Source organism: Triturus cristatus, chromosome 4_1 (genome assembly GCF_964204655.1).
Source record: "Triturus cristatus chromosome 4_1, aTriCri1.1, whole genome shotgun sequence".
Classification (NCBI taxonomy): Eukaryota; Metazoa; Chordata; class Amphibia; order Caudata; family Salamandridae; genus Triturus; species Triturus cristatus.
In genome coordinates, this window is record NC_140585.1 from 810536212 (window position 1) to 810557946 (window position 21735).

At 45.6% G+C, this 21735-nt stretch overlaps 1 protein-coding gene across 1 annotated transcript in view; it reads right to left on the reverse strand.

Moving 5' to 3' along the window:
• Positions 1 to 1109: 1109 nt before the first annotated feature.
• TMBIM4 (transmembrane BAX inhibitor motif containing 4) overlaps positions 1110 to 21735 on the reverse strand; it is a 100193-nt gene continuing 79567 nt past the window's right edge. The window contains exon 7 of the mRNA XM_085653436.1: positions 1110 to 2234. Within this exon, the coding sequence (XP_085509562.1) occupies positions 2028 to 2234 (207 nt within the window). The 3' untranslated portion in view covers positions 1110 to 2027. The remainder of the gene's footprint in view (positions 2235 to 21735) is intronic.

Genomic DNA, 21735 nt, shown 5'->3' on the forward strand with positions numbered 1-21735 from the left:
CCGCTCCTCGAGAATTATACTCGAACCTCTGAGCCTGGGACTTAGTGGAAACACTACATGTAGTAAGCGCCAAACAGCGTGCCTTCCTCCCCCGTTGCAGCTCCAGGGCGGCCACGGACCACAACCTCAGCCTCAGATCAACCGGTATTGTGATTTGACTAGGGCAAGTAGCACACGCTACACCGCTGCTACCTCCACCACGGAGCTCGCTACCTCCGGTCATAGAGAGGGAAACAGCCAGCCTACGCCGAGCCGTGCCGGACACCAGGTACGTTAGGAGATCGTTAGGGGATCGTAACAAATACTCCGTATTCTTACACGAGTCGGGTCGGAAAAAACGTACTCTTTTAAATTAATACAGCCAAAGCTTTAGCCAAGGATATGTAACGCTGGATTACGGGAAACCTTTTTTAAACGCGTATCTCATGTCTCAGGCGTCTAGGCAGAGTACAACGGGAGCTTGATCACAGAGCGCTGCAGCGAGTCAGCCGACTGCCGCCATGTTCTCCATCTCATTAAAAGCATCCTTGACTTCTACCGTGGCCATTATGTCCTCCACAATTTGGGTTACTATCACCATGAGGAAAGAATATAAAAGAAGATACTAGATTAGGTTGTAAAGACCAATATATTTGCTCTTCTTAAGCACAGGATAATATCTATAATAAAATCAGTTTTATTTTTTGGTAACAATTTGATTGATCACATATGACATTTCTGAATTTCCCATCAAAACTTTGCAGAGGACTTCGGAAGGCGTCAAAGACAACAAAGATGTACTGAAAGGTGGTCTAAGGCATAAATACCATACTCCAAGCTGTAAAGATGTTTTTTTTCATCATATGAATGGAGATGCTTGGACCCACAAGGAAAAGTATGTATTTTTGAGGTATCCTGATTTGTGTTCCTTAGGGAAGAGGTGGACTGTTACAGAAACATGCCCCTTTCAGGTGTTGCATTCTTTGCAAATGCTTCCTGAACTTAAAAACATTAAAGTGAAGAACTGTCTTCCATTTTTCTAGGGCCTCATCTGCAGAAGGCACAACATTTTCATTTAGTCAAATCAGTGAAAAAATATTGCTGATGCGCAAACAATGGAAAAGCAACGATTTCCACTTTTAAAACTTTAATATTTTGATCAAGTAAAAGATACAGATATGATCACCTTTTAAGAATATCACAATTCTTCAATAATGAAATACATAGTAACACCATTTCACTTGGTCTCCTTCAACTCTACGCTTGATATGTACCAGATTTACCAAATAAAGAAATTGCATTTTTGGCAAAAGACGAGAGGGTTTCAACACAATTCATATTGATGACATGCTCTATGTATGTTAAGAAAGCAGAGATCTGAAATACTGAGGCATAATACTAGTCACATTTGCATGTGACAACTGTACAGATTGCAAAACCATACCCCAACATTTTGGTGTGTGTTTATCTGTCAACACTCAAACTGCCAGTAAGCACCAGTAAAGGTTGTATTACATTACTTACATACTCCAGTATAGTAATAATAGGTTACTTACTAATTACATTAAATAAACTGGGTTTTCAAGACAAACATTATTTGATTGAAATACTATGCTGGAATAAAATCCAACGTGGAAAAGTAAAACCAATGTTTACCACAAGGGCAACACTGTTTTAACTAGTGCCACAATTATCAGACGGTTACAACATCAAATTGGAATGTTACAGTCTCAAAGAACAATTGTTAAAGTCATTAACTTGTTCATATAAGACTAGCATAAAGGTATGAGACCACGGGCTTCCATGTGATAATTCATAAACACTTGAAAGATTCAATACTACTGACCTACCCTTTTATCTGTACTTCAGTTTTATGTTGCAAACAGCAAATTCTCAATCTTCAAACCCAAACCACCCAATACATTTTTCTAAAGTGCATCAGAAGGGTAGTCATCTGAAAAGATTAATCAAATCTCAATTTAAAATATACACACCAACGCAGACAGAAATATTAAGGTTTATCCTATTTAATTAACAGTCGCTTGAAATCATTTTTTGTTCATTGCTTCAAGTATACGAAGCAAGTGCAGGAAAAGGTTGATGATATCCAAGTAGAGGTTGATTGAAGCCAAAATATACTCTTCTGGAGAAAGCTTATGCATCAGCAAGTGTGTATCATAGATGATGAATCCACAAAATAGAAGAGCTCCTGCAGCAGCAAATACAATCTCCAAAGTCTCATTGAAAAAGAATAACTGCAGCCAAAGAGAGAAAAAGGCAAAAACATAAATAGGTGTTACTTATCAGAGAAGATCCAAAATGCAGAAAACAAGACAGTATAATTTATTATCTGCAAGATCCCACTCCAATATTTTTTTCTTCAAGAGTACAAATTGTTTTTTTCTAGAACAAATTGATTTTCTTCACAAGTAATTGCCCTCTGTATCCAATTTTTCAAGTTTGGGATTGAGGAAATAAAAGATGATTTGCATTGTCGCAATACCTCATTATATTAGGCAGATGGAAGGTTAATAAGTGAAGCATTAGCTGCAAAAATCAACGGACTATAAAGTTATGAAATTGAATTCTGGCAAACTCAACTCACACTTCCATCCTGTCATGGGCAATAAACTGAGCATCTAAGCGGGTAATATCACTTGCTAAGTACTTAGATTTGACAGAACAATATAAAGCACCATATAAAATTCCACTACTGTATCATCAGATCCCATACGGCTTGGGAAAAACAGCACAGCTCTGGATTAAGTATTTAACTGGTGTATGGATGGATATCTTTTCAGAAGTAAATCCAATCAAACATTTCAATAGACTAGAGCAGAACAGTACTAATCTTAGAACACCCTTCAGATGCAGAGTTTAATCTGGATTTTGTGACTTTTAGAAAAACAAAAAGTTACTCTTAGGCCCTGTTTACAAGTGGGCCAGACGGGGATGTGGTATTTACTGTAACTTGTAAATACCTTTACCCCAGATTGAGGTTCTTACTGGGTGCTGTAATGAGGCATAACATGGGGAATCTGTTTTAAATACATCGTAGTCCACATGTTTCACATTTGTTCCGGTCATTCCCCTCAATAAATTTAGGCAGGTTGGAGTCTTACCGGTCGAAATCTGTCAGCTATGAAAACAGCCAGTGCAGTAATTGTTACTCAAGTTGGAATTACGATTAATGTGCAAACTCCTGTCCATGCGAAGATTGGAAATTAACCCACAGCTTGTTAACAGCCTTAGTGGGGTAAGGCTTCGGTTAGCTAAAAACATGTAAAGAGTGCGAATTGGCTCTAATCATTAAACTTGGATTGAGCAGGGAAGTGAGAACTAAGACAGATAGTTCTTATTCATAAGATTCTCTTATAAACAAAATGAACAGAAATAGCTGAGCTTATGCTGGCTGCACAATTATAAAAGGCGGATCCTGTAGGCGCATAATACAAAAGCCTGACTATACATGTAAATAAAAAAAGACATCAGCATTTTAAGTAAGACATTCATTTAATAATTTTAAAAAATGTAAGAAAAAGTAGTGATGGTGGCAAGGCTGGTAAGATGGCTGTACTGATACAACTCCCCAGGACTCTGAAGGACCGCCGCAAATCTGTTTATAAACAGCATAAATTTACAATATTGATTGGACGTATGGACAGAATCGGATTCCTTAAACAATTCTCAACATTTGCAGACTACCAATGAACCAAAACTTACTTACAGAGGGCTGTCCTGCAGTCTGTCCTGGTGCCTCTCCTGGATAAACCCTAACTCTGAGGAGGCCACAGATCGCTTTGAAAAGGCGGTGCAAAGTAGCTCCCAACCGTGCATAACATGACCGAGTTATTATGAGGCAAATGGTGAAATGGATGAAGGAGAGGAACGGCTGGTGAGGATTCCTGGTTTGAGGAGCACTACATGGGCCACGACTGGAAAAACCAACGTAAGATGCAAAGCTGTGGCCTAAGCTCGACTTACTGCAAAATGCACACAAACAGGCTGAAGAATAGCACGGTCTTGCTGCCTCATGTTTAGCTGTTCGACAACCCCTTCAAAATAATAAATGCCCACATGCTGGCATAGCTTTTGAGCAGGTCCTGTGCAGTAAACAGAGTCAAGGCTGAGGACCAGAGGCAGCAATGCTGGTCAGTGTGATGATTTTAAATGATGTAGAAAAAGCCCTTTCTCTGTGCATGGCAATTTCATTCTTTTCACAGCGAACAGAGTAGCATCAACCCTTTTGGGTTTTACGGTGAACACTAAACAACTGATGCTTGAAGTGACTGCACTAATCAATAAATTGAGTAACTGAGTGACTTAGCACCTGAAGCTTTATTTTTGATGTAGTTTTTGAAGCTTTATTTTTGATGTAGTGAGAAGTGTAGAAAACTGGCTCTTTAAATAGTGGACCACAAAGGTACACTGGGTAAAGAGTCCAGGCAAACCCCAAAGGAATTACAAATGCGCAAATGACACCCCAAATGCTCTCTTTTGTGGTAGTGTGGGCGAGCAGTTGGGTATATCAGAGGGTAGTCCTAAGCATTAATTGCACACACAAAGGAATTAAGTGAGACACACACTCAAAGAAATCCAACATCAATTTATAAAAATAACACATACTTTTATATGAATTTATCCTATGAAGGAAAGAAGTACACTGCATACAGATACTTCACAGTGACGTATGGGACCAATCTCCTGGACTTAAGGAAAGCATGGGGCAAGGTCCAAGGCAGCACCGACTGGTCACCCCGGGTGGCACTGGGCCAGCAGGGTGTACAGGTGCTTTTCAGCGTCGGGTGCCCAATGTTATCCGCGGAGGGAAAAACATGTACTGCATTAGGGCACTTCACAGCGACTTACGGGACCAATCACTTGGACTTGAAGTCAGTATGGGGCAAGGTCCAAGGCCCCACCAACAGGTCACCTCAGGAGGCTCGGGGGCATCTGGGTGCAGAGGTGTGTTACGGCGTCAGGTGTCCAATTCACTTTAATGGGGTTGCAAAGAGGATGCAAGCCGAGACTGGGAGACCAGTCGGGCTGAAACAACAAGGTGGCTCAGGTCTCACGATACTCAGGGACACTTCTGGTCCTCTCCTACTCGGGACAGTGCATCTGGGTGTAGAGGTGTTCTAAGGCATCAGGTTTTAATCAGAGACACTCGCAGTAGAGAAGGCCTGCACAAAGAGGCAGCAGGTGGCATTAGTGAGTCCACTGTAGGCAAACAAATGGTAGGCTTTGTCTGTTGGGTCAGGGGACCATGCTGGCACAGTGGGCACAGTGTGCAGTGGGGCTTTCCGGTGTCAGGTTTGCGGCTGTCCAGAGTCCTCACAGTTCTTTTGGAGTGCCTGCAGGATACAAGTAAACGGCGCCGCTACTCCATGGGAGTTCCTGGGTCTTTGTTGAAGGCAGGCAGTCCTCCCAAGCTTTTATAAGGCACAGAAACTGGAGGACAAGATGTCTTTGGTGCAAGTTTGTCGGGAACAGCAGACAAGCCAGCAGGGTTGGCGCCAAGTAAGTTGCTTCTTCGTACTCCTTGCTGCTCGCAGATCTTCTGTGTTCTTCTTAGATCGGCAGGAATCTAATTTCCTGGTGCCATGGACTCCCCCCAAATGGTAGACAATGGGCTACTTACCCCCGCGGTCACTATGCCCCCTATATGACCCTTTCCTGTGGGAAGTGGGCATAACCACGTCCCAGAGTTCCAAATTCTGCCATCACCAAGATGGCAGACTTTTACATTTTGTATCCACATCAGGTAGCCTAGCCGGAGGATGAAAAGACTACCAATTTTCCTGCCTGTCCTGGCACCAAATGGGTCCTGGTCATGGAGGTTGGCATCCCCACACCTCTGAAAGAAGCCAAATTTGCATTCCAAAGGTGATGGGTTCTTTAAAGCCCCCTGCCTTGGAATGCTAATTCACCCCCCTTCCTGAAGAAGGGGTGGGTGGAATTCGCGTAATCGCGTTACGCAAATCTCCGCGAAACGGTAAAAAATCTTCGCGAACATGCAGAAATTCCACAAACACGTGGAATTGCATGTTCGCGATGCTTTTTTCCTGTTCACAGTTGCTGTTTGCGTGCTCGGGGAGAAATATCTTGCGAACACGCATTTTGAGAAGGCGAACAAGAAAAAATTTTGCGAAGTCGCGGAAAGCGGAATTTTGGGCAATTTCGCGTTCTCCGCGGAACGCGAAATTACCGAAATTCCGCAAATTAAGCGAGCGGAACGGAATTTACCGCCCAGGCCTATGTAAAACACCACCCTCCAGAGCAGGCATTGTTCCTGACTTCCTGAGAGCATGGACTATCATCCTTGGGAGTCAGAAACTAGTCAGTGGTGGCAAGCTGGACTGAACGAATCAGCCAGCACACTAGAGGGCCAGTAGGTTTCAAGGGGTTACTCGAAGGTACCCTCTGGGTGCATGCATTAATAAATCCATCAATGGAATCAGTGTGGGTTTATTAATACAAGCCATTATGTAGCTGGGGAACTCGTTGTGACCAGTAAATACCTTACGATGGCTTCACTGCTCACTTGCAATGTCCAGTAATAGAACTAGAAAACACAGCATATCTGCTCATGCAGATATGTCCTCCCATAAAATATAATGCACCTTGCCGTAGGGCTTAAAGGCCGCTGTAGGGGTGACATATATATTAGATGCAGTGACTTTGATATGACACACAGGAGTATGTCTGGTCATGTTTTCACTCATGGTTAGCATATTGTCACGCAGCCTGCAATGGCAGTCTGTGTGGAATTTCGGTGTGGGTCCTTTGGGTGGCATTCAGATATGCTGCAGTCCTTTGGGACCCGCTTTAGCACTCATGCACGGTACCTGGGGTACCATTTACTAGAGACTTACAGGAGAGATAAAGTTCTTAGCCAATTGTAGCACAATTAGACAACACCATGTTTTGGAAAAAGAGCACTGGCACGGAAGTCTGGTTAGCAGGCCCCAGTGCACGGTCGGTCAAAAATCAGCAACCAGTAGCTAAAAAGGGGAAATAAGTGGGGGATAACTGCAACAAAAGACCAGTTTCCTACAAGAAGATACTATGAAAATAATGGTGAAAGATAAAGTAAGGCGACCTGTGTATTATAACAAGATAAGACTAACATATCAGTTTCGGTGGAAGCTAGCACCGAAGACGACAAAAATGCATACAACAGAGTGCCAACTGCTGTTTGTTAAGTCCAGAAATGTAAATTTGACGAGATGTAGCTGAGCATTGCTCATGTTTCTATCCTGATAGTCAGATTGGCTGCTGGCATTAGAGAGGCTTTCCTGGCCTAGCAGCCCTTTAGAGATGTTGGCCGATCTGGTACCATAACTGGTCTATATTTTATTTCATACTAGGGTATGATTTGATGTGGCTTGAGAGGGGGGGACAATGCAGTCGAGGGGGGAGTTATGCCTCTCAATGAAATGATCTTTCAAGAGAAGTTAAACGTGACCAATGTTTCTATTACGTGGTCGAAGTTTTTAGGGAGGAGCAGAGGTTAGTTTTTCCTGCTGTTTTGGGTGATATGTTTAGTATGATCAAGGTTATGAAAATGGGAGAAGGAAGCATTGCTCGGCATAGGCTGCAAATTGTGATACTACCTAGAATGTTGTGTGCCAGGTACACTACAACTGATGAGGGTTAAATAACTATATGAAACACTACAAAATACTGACTTTCCTGAGATGTCAGGCAATGGGCCTTCAAAAGGCCCATATAAACTCATTAGAAAAAGTTAAACTAGCACAACAATAGCGTGGAGACGTATTATTTCTACTAAGCCTTGTGTTCCAAGAATGTTGCAATATGGATCAAAATGTATGTTCTGTTCATGAAATTCCTAATTATTCAAGACCCGATTGTTGTTTTGTTATGATAATGTGCCTTCTAAACGTCTATGTATCTTCCAAAGTAGTTTTACCAGAATTAGCAGATTATGCACAGTTAGTGATGGGAAAGTTTGAGGATTTGTAATGTGGCCATCAAAGAGGTTGGCTCTCTGTCTCAATAAAAGAAACACGTATTGTGATGAGCCCTAGGGTAGGAAAGTCCCAGTTAAATGTATATTATACAGGCCAATGTCACTGATGACAAAGGATCTAGTACAGCAGAAAAATAAGAATTCCCTAGCAATTAAAAGTAACAGATTTGAACAAAATAAGGACAGTCTGTATTGAAAGTTTACACTTGAAAATGGTATGGGCTTTTAACCCGTTAAGGTAAACAATTGAAAGAAAGTGTAAAAAAACATCAAAAATATGATACATAATTGTATATATAAATCTATTGACCAAACGTTAATAATGTAGAGCATGTTTCAGAATCTTCCATATGTTGGTTCTTGGTTATTTCATTCTCTATGTAGAAACAGGCAGTCAACAAGTTTTTTCGCCCCATAATTGCCCTGGGACCAGGGCCTTTTCATGGCAGAGTTGTCTTCAAACGAAAAAATAGCAAGGAACTTCTATTTTGTGTCAGGGTTTTCCGTGTCTAAGGTACAAGTAGCAATTTGTATATTCAAAAAAATGTTGACAGTGGTCATGGAAGAAAGAAGACTTAGAAGTAATCTACTGTAGTAGTGTACATATCTATATATCTCCAGTGGAATTATAGTTAGGACCACATTGCCATAGGAAATACAATTTTGTTTGCTTAGAACTTAAAATAATGGCATCTATTCTAAAATTATGGTGCTCGCTGAGGAGCTTGGAATAGGTTTGAAGGACACTAACTCCATTGCTAATGTACCATTCTGCCTGATCTGTCAGTTGGCACAGAACACCCACAGACACTTGCACAATCTTCCCATCATAAGACAGGGCAACATGGCATTGTCATCTAGGGAGGTTGCCTTCACTTCAAGTAGGACATGATGGCATTGTGAGCACATCCCAACTCTAACATGCTCTTGAATTGTGATCTCATTGATCGCTGGCCAGCACAGTAGCGTTTTGGATCCACTTGATTCCAATCACTACAAAAGTTAAGCCAGACAGTCTAAACATGACAGGTGAATTATAGACAGAGGACTGAAAAAGGGTGATAAATGTAAACGGGAAAGAGAAAAAAGGGCAAGGTTGGGAGACACCGAGTTGTGAGGACCACTGAGTGAGACAAGCAAAGTGGCCTATGCTGAACACTACCATTGGTTGTTAAGACGAGAGCTCCTAAAGCCCTGCTCTTCAAGTAGCCAAGCTGAAAGAAACAATGGAAAGTTATGTGAGAACTTGTCCTGAAGGGTGCCACACAACAAAGTACTCCAAGGGACTGAGAGAAAATAAAACTACATCCAGCCTAAACCTAATAAAATGTTTGCTCAAAACCCTGCTTTGCAGATTTCCTGGGCTCCTCAGTTAAAGTGTAACAACCTCACCAGCGAACCATTTTAACCCTGTGGAAAAAGTCCCTGGCCTGCCCTATTACACAAGGAGATGATGCTTGTATGGGCAGTCATTCTAGTCCCCTACACTTGGTAAATCTGGGTACTGCTCAAGGGAGTAATGAGGAGAGATGGGGGGTGGGCGGGGCGGGGGCGGGAGTATGAAGATAGAGAGGTACGTGTATGCTGGCAAGGGAGAAGCACTATGGCTTTACCCCCTTTAATGCTATCCAATGAAAAATGTGACTCTTTATACTTGCAGTCTTGCAAGATGGCTGTGGACCGTTTCCGTCCATGAACTGCAGTAGAACAGATAGAGCCATCATAAAACAATTTGTCGGCCTCACCCGTGTTCTCTCACGTGTTTATTTTGTATTTAGAGCAGCTGAAGTTTGCTAGTAGGCCCATTGCATTTTAAATATATGTGTTTGTGGCTGCCAGTGACTTTGCCAAGCTTGTGGAAGAGGGTGATCTTGTACTAAAAACTGTCCCATCCTCACTACCAGAGCCTCTGTACAGCGGATCAGCCGTGGGCTTCTACAGCCCTAATGTTCTAAAATGGCTGGGGAATAAGCCCATGTGCCTGCTACAAAGAAAAACACAAAGTAGTAGCAGCTGCCCAAGGGAGTAAGGCAGTAGCATAGGTGCAAACAAGGTTAGTCTGCAAAACACAGCCAGGCCGCTATCAAAACCCTGACTGGCTCTGTATGGAGACCATAGGCCTTTTGGATTTTTTTCTGCATTACCAGCCTACTAATCCACTAATACTTGCACAGAATGTGCATTTTGGCGATTCTTCAGTAACCTTTAAGCTTTCACCCTCCTGGCCCGGAAGCCAAAGACACAAAATTGCCCCAGGTCTTTCAAGAACATTTATTCACATTTCAGTCGAAAATATATTTGTCATTTTTAGCTCACACTGGAAGCAATTGTTCACTTCAATGAATGGAAAGTACACTCATCAATGCTATCCCAACAGCCTCACCTCTTTTAAGCTGGGGTGTGGAATTCCTATAGCCCAACGCTCAGGACATATGGACTGAGGTCAAGGGCAACAGGCTTTCATGTTTACTTGATCCTTGGCACCAGTAGTCCCAACCCCCAGCAGTACAAACCCTTTGGCTGGAAGTTCACAGTACCTTATTATGGATCTGAGAAGGGTATCTGCAGTTAAGGTAATGTCTGTGTCCATTTGTTAATGCTGTTCGAACTTGTATTTATGGTTCATTAATGCAAAGCCATTATTATAAGGGTGAGCGCACTAAGGAAGTGTTGCAAGCACGAACAGAAATACTGACAGTGGTTCCAGTATAAAAATGTGCACACATGCTTGCTTGCAAATTAACAATATGAGGCTATGTATAATGCTCCCAGAATGGTCTCCGATGAGATGCAAATATTTTCTGAATCTTGAAAGCAAGACTGATGATGCTTTGCTTTAAAAAACAGGCATTGGCATAGCCAATAGGTTTCGCCTTTGGGGCCTTATAAGTGTTTAGCCAGAGCTATTGACTTTGCCAATGTCTTTAAGCTGTGCTGTAGAGAAGTGTGGCTGCTGTGCAGCTTGCTAAAAAGTTTTAATAAAAAAGTGTCAGAAGCATTTTTGTTACCTTATATAAGACCAAGAAGGCATTATGTACAACTGAACGACCATATTAAAACAAGCATTTGCAATGCAATAGGTCTGTTATAAGTTTGAGCCATTGGCATTGTAAATGACAATCCCTTTTATTTATGTTTTGGTTTTTAAAATATAAATAAAAGGCAGTGTCATTTACAATGCCAATAGCCTAAACGTGCGTAAATGTGAGACGTATTGCATTGCAAATGATTGTTTCTTGTCCAACCTCCACATCTCAGGCAAAGCTACGTCTGGAATTCTGCTTGACCAAACAGCAATTTTTGCAAGAATCATGTATTATCGGCTTTTGGCATGAATGCAAGATTGCAAAACCTGGCTCACTAAATTATTGTTATGTCTCCAGCTTGAGAAAAGCAGATCGAAAAAGAGATTCAGACCACTCTGTCAAGCTTCAGCGAGTGCTACACAATTTAAACGTGCAAAAAGCCTGGGAAACCAACTCTTTACAGCAACTGTTCAAAGTAATACTAAGTTATGAAACTAGTGCTATTTCATTAAACCAGATTTAAAATTCGTCCAATCGCTAAAACACATCTGCATATTACTATCTGCCCAAAAACACAATGCAGACTTACCTGGCAGAAAGCTCTTCAATGAAATCTAAAAAAAACGTTATGCAAGACTTTGTTCAATTTGACACTGGAGAGATACGTCAATATTGGAAATATCAAAGATCATCAGCTGCCTGAAGGCTGCGTGCTCAATAGAAGGAATCTTTGGCTCACATTCGATGCTGTTATTGTCTTCATGCAGAAAGAAAAGGACTATTGCTCCCAGCCTTTCGCCGGCTGGTGATCAGAACATGTGCTGCTGCTATAAAAGCTTGCTTTAACACAGCAGACATGGCACTGGCTTATGGCCTGGCAAAATGTACAACTATAGCGTAGAGTAAACTGAAAAAATACATTCAGCAACCAAAGGTTCTTTTTTAACTGTCCGACACGTTCACCTACGTGTCGCAGTGTTACAGTATAGCCTCAGCATGAAACTAACTAATGAGTTTTGCATTTGATTTGAACTGTGTAATGTCAGATATTCTAATAGTTGCAAATGTGCCGAGAAAGTCTAATGCAACCTTTTTTTTTTTTTTTACAGCTGTTCAAACAGATTCACATATCAAGGAAGTGTTCCCTCATTTGCAGCAGTGTGTGGGCACATTCAATTGAGTCAAGGCTTTAGATTTTGCAGCCATAGCATATTATTAATGCTGCCTTTGGAGCACAGAGACTCTTAGGAGCAGCCCACCAAATATCACTCACTGGGTGCTGCACTGACCTCCCTGAACTCTCCTTCGAGGGGATCTCTGCTCACTCCAAATGTAGGACAATCCATCAGCAGCAGTTTAAAACTGCCTCTTCTTCTTACGCTGCTGCACCCTCTCGTGTGCAAGAGGGAATTAGTAGAGTTCGTACTTGCTCTGGAGAGACCAAACTGTTTTTGTAACTAGGTACAGCAATCTGGCTGTGAGAGGGGTCACAAACCTCACACGGGGACCACACCCCTGTTTAAGAAATAGGGTACACAACTATTTAATTCAAAACGCCCATGCACACTTCTTCTGACTTTTCGGACCCAGGAACTAAATGCCAAGCCTGCTTTCCACAACGAGTGTGAGAGTGTGAGAGTAGAGAGTGTGAGAGTAGAGTGTGTGAGAGTAGAGTGTGTGAGAGTAGAGAGTGAGAGAGTGTGAGAGTAGAGAGTGTGAGAGTAGAGAGTGTGAGAGTAGAGAGTGTGAGAGTAGAGAGTGTGAGAGTAGAGAGTGCGAGAGCGAGCGAGCGAGCGCGAGAGCGAGCGAGCGCGAGCGCGAGCGAGCGCGAGTGAGAGCGAGCGAGCGCGAGTGAGAGCGAGCGAGCGCGAGTGAGTGAGTGGAGAAAAGGAATATGCTACTTACCAGTATGCATCTGTTCTTGGCATGTAGAGCTGCAGAGTTGTACACTTAGCATAGGTCGCCATCTGGTGTTGGGCCCGGATGTTTGCAGTTTGTTTTTCTTCTTGGACCGTCTTTGGAAGTCACGAGTTTGGTGACTCCTCCTTCGGTCCGTACTGCGCATGGGCTTCGGCTCCATCCTCAGATTGTTTTTCGCCAACAGGGAAATGATGGAGCGTAGTAATAACAGTGAGAAACCCATGTGTGTTGTATCTAAATAAGATGGACTGGAACGGATACAGGTAGCCGGGGAGGCGGGTGGGCGTGTACAACTCTGCAGCTCTACATGCCAAGAACAGATGCATACTGGTAAGTAGCATATTCCGTTCGAGGCATATGAGCTGCAGATTGTACACTTAGCATAGATTATATAGCAGTACCCAACCTTAGCGGCGACCACCGGTATCCGTTGCAGCTGTTTGAAAGAGTGTTTTTAGTACAGCCTGGCCCACCCTAGCTTGCTGCTGGGAATGCACATCTACACAGTAGTGTTTTGTGAATGTGTGTGGTGTAGACCATGTGGCTGCCTTGCATATGTCATCTAAGGGTATATTCCCTAGAAAAGCCATAGAAGCCCCTAACTTTCTTGTAGAGTGGGCTTTAGGGGGAACAGATAATGTTCTCTTTGCCTTCTGATAGCAAATTTGTATGCATTTTACAATCCACCTAGCTATCCCTGATTTTGAGATGGGGTTGCCTTTATGTGGTGGAGAAAAGGAAACGAACAACTGTTTGGTCTTCCTGAAGGGTTGCGTTCTTTGTATGTAATATAGCAACGCTCTTTTCACATCTAGTGTGTGTAAGGCCCTTTCCGCAACAGATTGGGGTTGCGAAAAGAAGACAGGTAATTCCACTGATTGATTGAGGTGGAAGGGGGTAATGACTTTGGGCAGGAACTTCGGATTAGTTCGAAGTATGACCTTGCTGTGATGCATTTGTATGTAAGGTTCCTGTATGGTGAACGCTTGTATTTCACCAACCCTTCTAAGGGAAGTGATAGCTACAAGGAAAGCTGTTTTCCAGGTGAGAAATTGTAGCTCACATTTGTGCATTGGTTCGAAGGGCGGACCCATTAGTCGTGTAAGGACCAAATTTAGATTCCATACAGGGGAGGGTGGTGCCCTGGGAGGAATTACTCGTTTGAGGCCTTCCATGAAGGCTTTAATAGCGGGCACTCTGAAGAGTGACAAATGCTGTCTGTTTTGTAGATAGGCAGCGATCGCTGCTAGGTGTAGGCGTATGGATGAATACGCCAGGTTACACCTGTGAAGATGGAGCAGATAGCATATGATGTGTTGTATGGATGCATCTAGAGGGTTGATTGTATTGTTACGGCAGTACATTACAAATCTTTTCCACTTTGCGGCATAGCATGCTCTAGTGGTAGGACGTCTGGCTTCCATGATGATGTTCATGCAATCAGGGGGAAGGTTAAGGTACCCGAATTCTAAGATTTCAGGAGCCAGATCGCCAGGTTGAGCTGAGCTGGGTCCGGGTGCCTGATTTCTCCATGGTTCTGGGTTAGGAGGCATGGGGAAAGGTGCAGTTTTTGATGTGGTACCACTGATAGTTGTAGTAGCGTGGTGTACCACGGCTGTCTGGCCCACGTCGGAGCTACCAGAATGAGTGTGAGGGAGTGCTGTTGTAGTTTCCTGACCACTAATGGAATTAGTGGGAGAGGTGGAAAGGCGTATGCAAATCTGCCTGACCAGTTCATCCATATCGCATTGCCCTTGGACAATGGGTGTGGGTATCTGGCGGCGAAGCTTGGGCATTTTTTGTTTTCGTGGGTGGCGAAGAGGTCTATTTGAGGATGCCCCCACTGTCGGAAGAATGGGTGAAGAACTTGTGGATGCAGTTCCCATTCGTGTAGTTGTTGAGTCTGTCTGCTGAGCAGATCTGCTATGGTGTTTTGTACGCCTGGAACATGTTGTGCCAGGAGAAAAATGTTTTGGGGAATTGCCCATCTCCATATGCTCTGGGCTAAGCGGGAGAGCTGGGGAGAGTGTGTCCCCCCCTGTTTCTGTATATAATACATCGCAGTCATGTTGTCTGTGCGAATGAGGACTGCTTTGCCTGAAATCTGCTTTTGGAAAGATTTTAGGGCTAGAAAGATCGCCAAAAGCTCTAGATGGTTGATGTGGAGCGTTTTTTGCTGTGGCGTCCATAGACCTTGCATTGTGAGGTGTAAGAGGTGCGCTCCCCAGCCGGAGAGCGATGCGTCCGCTGTTAGAGTCACTTGGGGAACCGGGTCCAGGAACGGCCGTCCCTTGGAAAGGTTTGTGGTGTTCCACCACTGCAGAGAGTGATGTGTGCGGCCGTCCACCAACACCAGATCCGTCAGCTGACCCTGGGCCTGGTTCCACTGTTGTGCTAGGCACTCCTGAAGTGGACGCATGTGGAGTCTTGCATGGGGCACTATGAAGATGCAAGACGCCATCATCCCTATGAGCTTCATAAACACTCTTGCTGGTAGAGAGTGTTGAGGAAGGAATATTTTGCGTAAGGCTAGAATGCTTGTGATTCTGGCTGAGTTTGGATAGGCAATACCTTTTGAGGTGTCTATGGTGGCCCCGAGATATTGCTTTGTGTGAGATGGTATGAGGTGGGACTTTTGGTAGTTCACCGTGAAGCCTAGCTGATGAAGCAGTTGGATGGTGCTGTTTGTATGTTGCACGCATTGGTGGTAGGACGCGGCTTTTATGAGCCAGTCGTCTAAGTAAGGGAAGACGTGAACATGTTGACGTCTGAGGTGTGCTGCTACTACTGCTAGGCATTTGGTAAACACCCGTGGTGCAGTGGTGACCCCGAAGGGGAGAACCTTGAATTGGTAATGTTGCCCGTCCACCACGAACCTGAGGTATTTTCTGTGAGAGGGGTGTATTGGAATGTGAAAGTACGCGTCTTTCAGATCCAGTGTTGTGAGAAAGTCTCCCTGGCAGAGGAGTGGGAGGACTTGTTGTAAGGTGACCATGTGAAAGTGGTCTGAATGTATGTAGGCATTTAGAGGCCGGAGATCCAGAATGGGTCTGAGGGTCTCGTCTTTCTTTGGGATTAAGAAATATAGGGAGTAGACCCCTAGATTTCGTTGATTGTCGGGTACCTGCTCTATGGCGTGTTTCTGGAGGAGCGAGAGTACCTCTTGTTTGAGCAGTGTGGAATGCTCTTGGGACATTGGACGGTGCCTTGGTGGGATATTGGGTGGGGTAGATGTTAGCTCGAGGCAGTACCCTGACCGAATGATTTGGGTCACCCATTTGTCCGATGTTATGGACTCCCATACGTGGATAAAATCTTGTAGTCTGCCCCCGACCGGAGTGGAATGGTCTGGGGGGAGCGAAGGGGAGTCATTGTGCGGGTGGGGTGGCAGAACGGGTATTGTTGGTTTTGCCCCTGCCCTTATTGTTGTTGCCTCTGTAACCACCTCTTTGGTTGCCCTTTGAAAAGGTATTTTGAGGAGGGGATTTGTAGGAGGTAGAGGCATTATCGGTGGAGGAGCCTCTACCTGTGCCACGAAAGGACGAGCGTCGAAAGGAACGCTTAGAGGCTTGGGTCTGGAGCGCTCCCATAGACTTCGCTGTGTCTGTATCTTTCTTCATTTTTTCGAGCGCTTCGTCTACCTTTGGGCCAAAGAGTGTTTGCTGGTCAAAGGTGTGATTAAGTATTGATGTCTGGACCTCAGGCTTGAACCCTGATATCCTGAGCCAGGCATGGCGTCGAAGCAGGACACTGGTGTTTATGGCTCTAGAAGCAGTGTCTGCTGCATCGAGGGCACACTTAATGGAGGTGTTTGTGATTAGTTTGCCCTCCTGTATCAGGTCATGAGCTTGGCGTTCGTATTTCTCTGGAAGGTGCTGCATAAGAGCCTCTAATTCATCATAGTGTGCTCTATCATATCGCGCAAGCAGTGCTTGTGTATTTGCAATGCGCCACATGTTTGCAGCCTGGTAGGCGGTGCGTTTACCAGACGCGTCCAGAAGTTTAGATTCCTTGTCTGGTGGTGGGGCATCTCCTGAAGATTGGGAGTTAGCCGTCTTTCTAGCTGTGGAGACAACTAGGGAATCTAGAGGAGCAGGGCCCTTGATGTATGCAGGGTCTGTGGGTGCCGCCTTGTACTTCTTCTCTATTCTAGGGTTTAGTACTCTGGCTCTGACGGGGTCTTTGAATACCTCTGTAGCGTGCTTGGTGACACCCTTAAGCATGGGTAAAATAGCAGTGGAACGATCTTGTAAATCAAATGTATCCAGTAGGAAGTCTTCTTCCACTGGTTCCGTGTGCATGTCCACCCCATGGTAGTGTGCTGCTCTCTGCACTAAATGGTGAAACCCTAAAGAGTCCTCTGGAGGAGACGGCCTTGATGGGTATAGGTCGTCTTGAGGTACATTGGGTACATCAGGGTTATTATAATCCTCCCATGGATCTGGGGTCCCTGGTGGAGTGGGATCCATTGGGGCGTCCCCTGGGTCATTGTCCGGGTCCCCGTCATCCGGGTCTGGGGATGGGGCCGGATCGTAGTGAGGTAAAGGTGGAGGGGGTGGTGGTGGGAGGGGGGGTGGCAGTGGGGAGGGTACTCTAAGGGGAGAAGTAGCTGAGTCCCTCTTTTTGGGTGGAGGAGGAGGAGCCGGAGCCTCAAGGCGACGCTTCTTAGTAATCACAGTCAAAAGGCCAGTCTTTGGATCTCTGGACAAAGTCTTTTGTAAAGGGTCTGGTGTAAACAGAGCCAATGGCGCCGAGTCGTCTGTCGGCACCGGCGATTTCGGAACCGGAGGTTTCGATGTTCTGTGTACGCCCTGCTTTTTGGAGGTCTCCATGTGTTTCGGCGTCGAATGCTGTTTCGGCGCCGGAGCGTCGGTGCCGACCGATTTCTGTTTGTGTTTGGTCGGCGCCGAGTGTCCAGGCTTCGGCACCGGTGGTTTCGGAGTCGAGCTGGATTTTGTAGGCTTCGGTGCCGAGTGGTGTTTATCGGCACCGGGCGTCGGCTGGCTCGATCCCGAGCTGCCGTGAGACTTTGAGTGCTTCGACACCGGGCCCGAAGGTGGGGTGATCGAGGCTTTGGTTTTGGTTTTGCCCAGGCCGGCAGGCGAGGGAGTAACCGGAGTCTCTTTGGTTTTCGGTGCGGGGCTGGGAGGGGGCATTGTACTCACGGCCCGCTGTCCTGGTGTTACGTCCTCCAGGTCGGAGTCGTCGGCCTCGGAAGCGCTGACGATGTCTTCTCCCAGTTCGGTGTGTGTCTGCCCCGAAGCTTCGGCGTCGTCTCCGAAGATGTCCGGTGGAACTGTCGAGAATGAGTGCGCCATGGTGCGTCGAGCCTTTCGATCCCGGATCGTTTTCTTCGATCGAAAAGACTTGCAGGCGGGGCAGTCTCGAGCCTCGTGTTCCGGAGAGAGGCAAAGGTTACACACCTGATGGAGGTCGGTGTGGGGAAATTTAGACCCACATTTTGGGCACTTTTTAAACGGAGTCCTTTCCATCGGCCGGGACCGGAGTCGCGGAGGGCCCGAAGGCCGGTGTCGATGTACGGGATGGAAAAAGTGCCGCTTCGAGAGATGAAGATGATGAAGGAACTCGAAGAATCGAGGATTTTCCGTCGAGGCTGGAACCGTAGAAGTTCGAAGCCGGAGTACGAAGGATCACATCCGAGCCCGATGGCGGAAAAAAACAATCTGAGGATGGAGCCGAAGCCCATGCGCAGTACGGACCGAAGGAGGAGTCACCAAACTCGTGACTTCCAAAGACGGTCCAAGAAGAAAAACAAACTGCAAACATCCGGGCCCAACACCAGATGGCGACCTATGCTAAGTGTACAATCTGCAGCTCATATGCCTCGAACCGTTTGTTTTAGTGAACCTGCAGTAGCATCTATTGTACAATTTAAGTTTAACTTTCTTTAGGTTTTAAAGTGTTCATGCAATTTGTGACTGTATTTTAATGGTGTTTTGAGATGCACAACTGCTAAGATGATCCACGTCATGTGTGGCATCCTCAACTTGTCCTGCGTTTGTAGCCAACATTACGTTTACTTCTGTGACATGCAGTTTCACCAATAGACGGTGTGCGACAAATAGACATGTTGACAAAATCACAAATAGAAAGATATGGGAGTTTATAGATTATTCGAGAAAAAGGGTGCAGTTTGCGTTCTCATACAATCATCGGAACAATGCCATGTCGTCCTTAACTGGTATGAAACAGTCTGATTCAAGAATTGTTTTAATGACTGCGTAATGGCCAGAGCTGCCGACTTGGGGAAAACAGGCTCGAACATTGGCGTTGGCTCAACGTAGTGTGATTCTGGGTAAATCACTTAATCTCCCCATGCTGCCTACCAAAAATGAATGTGTCCTTGTGTAACGTAACGGGTGCTCATGTAAAGCACTATAATTTGTGCTATGTAAAACTGTACTAAATGCAAATAAAAAAGCACTTAAGTCGTGTACCTCAAAGCCCCAGCCAAAGGAATTTAGAAAAGAGAGAAAGAGCGGCTTGTGTCACACGGGGATAGAAGGACAGCGCTGCCGGTTCTCTCCTTCCCTGTGGCCAGATAAGGTTTTCAGAAGCCGTGTCCTTGTAATGGCGGCAGCTTGGATGCTCTGGCGCGTAGGCCACTCTGTTCCTGCAAGCCTTGGGGCCATCTTCGGATTGCAAGGTATGCGACAGTGGGCAGCAGTGCGGGAAGAGGGCCAGCACTGTGGTGACGTGGCTTGGTTTGGAGGTTTCAGCAACATGTCCGAGAACACTCTATGAACGGGTGCTCAAGTAAAGCACTATAATTCGTGCAATATAAAACTGCACAAAATACAAATAAAAAAAGCACGCGAGTCGTGTACCTCAAAGCCCAGGCTAAAGGATTTTCTTCACCGTTCAACCAGTGTGCCTCCTTCAAGCGTTCACTCAGCAGGAAAATTTATTGCAAGCGGAACAGGAGGTAAAAGCGGGTCTGAGTTTATTTTTTGCATCGCGCTTTCAGTTTGAGTGAAAGCGATGCAAAAAAAATACACACGCGCCGCCATTAACAAAGCCCCCTGTTCCGGCTGCGCACGTCGTGCAGCCTTTGTAAGCAGAACAAGCGCACAAGTGGTGCGTGCGTGCGAGACATCTGTTTTGCATTATCGGGCATGATAATGCAAAACAGATGTCGGGCCTGCGGGTAACCGACACCAATAGGCCGTGGGCGGAGCAATGCACCCGCATTTGGCCAATTGCGTGCTGTCTTAGTTAAAAAGACGCACGCAAAGGCCAATAGCGTGGGGCAAAACGAAAAGCACACGCACGAGCGTGTGCGATTCCTAGGTTAGTTTTGAAACCCCCTACAAGAAGTCTCTCGCTGAGCGAGCAATGCTGCGCACTGCAATGCTAGGCGCGAGACCTAAAAAGTATTTACAATAAAAAATGTCCTCAGTTTTCTTTTGTTCTTGCAATGCTGGCAACTTGTTTCTGCCTATTCCAATGGTTGTTTGTTAAAGCTTTTTTTTTTTTTTTGAGGGGGCATAAACAATCTGAGGGTGAAGGTTGGGAACTAGTACCTGTATTATAACACTAGCAGCGGCCAGACGCTTGGGAAGAATCAACAGATGCCAGATTCCGAGTGCAGGCAGAGGTGGTGCTGAGGGATGCTGTGGTGGCTGTGGTGGTGGTGGTGGTGGTGGTGGTGGTGGTAGTGGTGTACTAGTGCAAAGGCGATGCTGAGTGATACTGATGTGGCGCTGAGCGATGCTGTGGTGGCGCGGAGCGATGCTGTGGTGGCGCGGAGCGAGGCTGTGGTGGCGCGGAGCGAGGCTGTGGTGGCACGGAGCGAGGCTGTGGTGGCGCGGAGCGAGGCTGTGGTGGCGCGGAGCGAGGCTGTGGTGGCGCGGAGCGAGGCTGTGGCGGCGGGGAGCGAGGCTGTGGTGGCGCGGAGCGAGGCTGTGGTGGCGCGGAGCGAGGCTGTGGTGGCGCGGAGCGAGGCTGTGGTGGCGCGGAGCGAGGCTGTGGTGGCGCGGAGCGAGGCTGTGGTGGCTCTGAGCGAGGCTGTGGTGGCGCTGAGCGAGGCTGTGGCGGTGCTGACTGAGGCTGTGGCGGCGCTGAGTTTCTTACACTGTGCTTAAATACTGTTGTGTAAGGGGAGCTGATTCCGTGTGAAGCGCTATAATGCCCTTGGTTCAAGTTTGAGCTATAATTTTTTTTAATTATTATTTATTTATTTTTAACTGACAACACATGATGACATACATAGCTGTGCGCCTACAACCCTGAGGCCGGCTGCGATGTTGCTGATGGGCACGTCACATCACAGCTTATCCCACATCCCGGAGGCTGGGCATCACTGTGTTCAAAAGTTGCAGTTCAATATATCTTCAAGGCTTGCAGTCTTGTACACCATTTCTTGTACACTTTTCCCCATAAGGGGCACAGTTTTTTTTCCCCCTACTTTGAACTTAACATCTAAAACGTTTGAGCTATAATTATGTGGGACAGGCAAGCGTGTGTGGCCTAATGTAATGTAATTGGACATTATCAGGTGAAAGCACTACGTATTCAGAGCTCAGGGAGTGCTTCTTCTTATGACAAATCTCCTAATATCACACCCATTGCGGCTAGGGCTGCGGATGTTAGAACTGGGTAAACTAGGTTAGAATCTAGGCTCAGGTGCAGCATCTTGTGATTCCGTGCAAATCGCTTCGTTACACTGTGCTTAAAAACTGTTGTGTAAGGGGAACTGATTTCCGTGTGAAGCGCTATAATGCCCTTGGTTCAAGTTTGCGCTACAATTATGCGGGACAGGCAAGCGGGTGTGGCCTAATGTAATCGGACAAT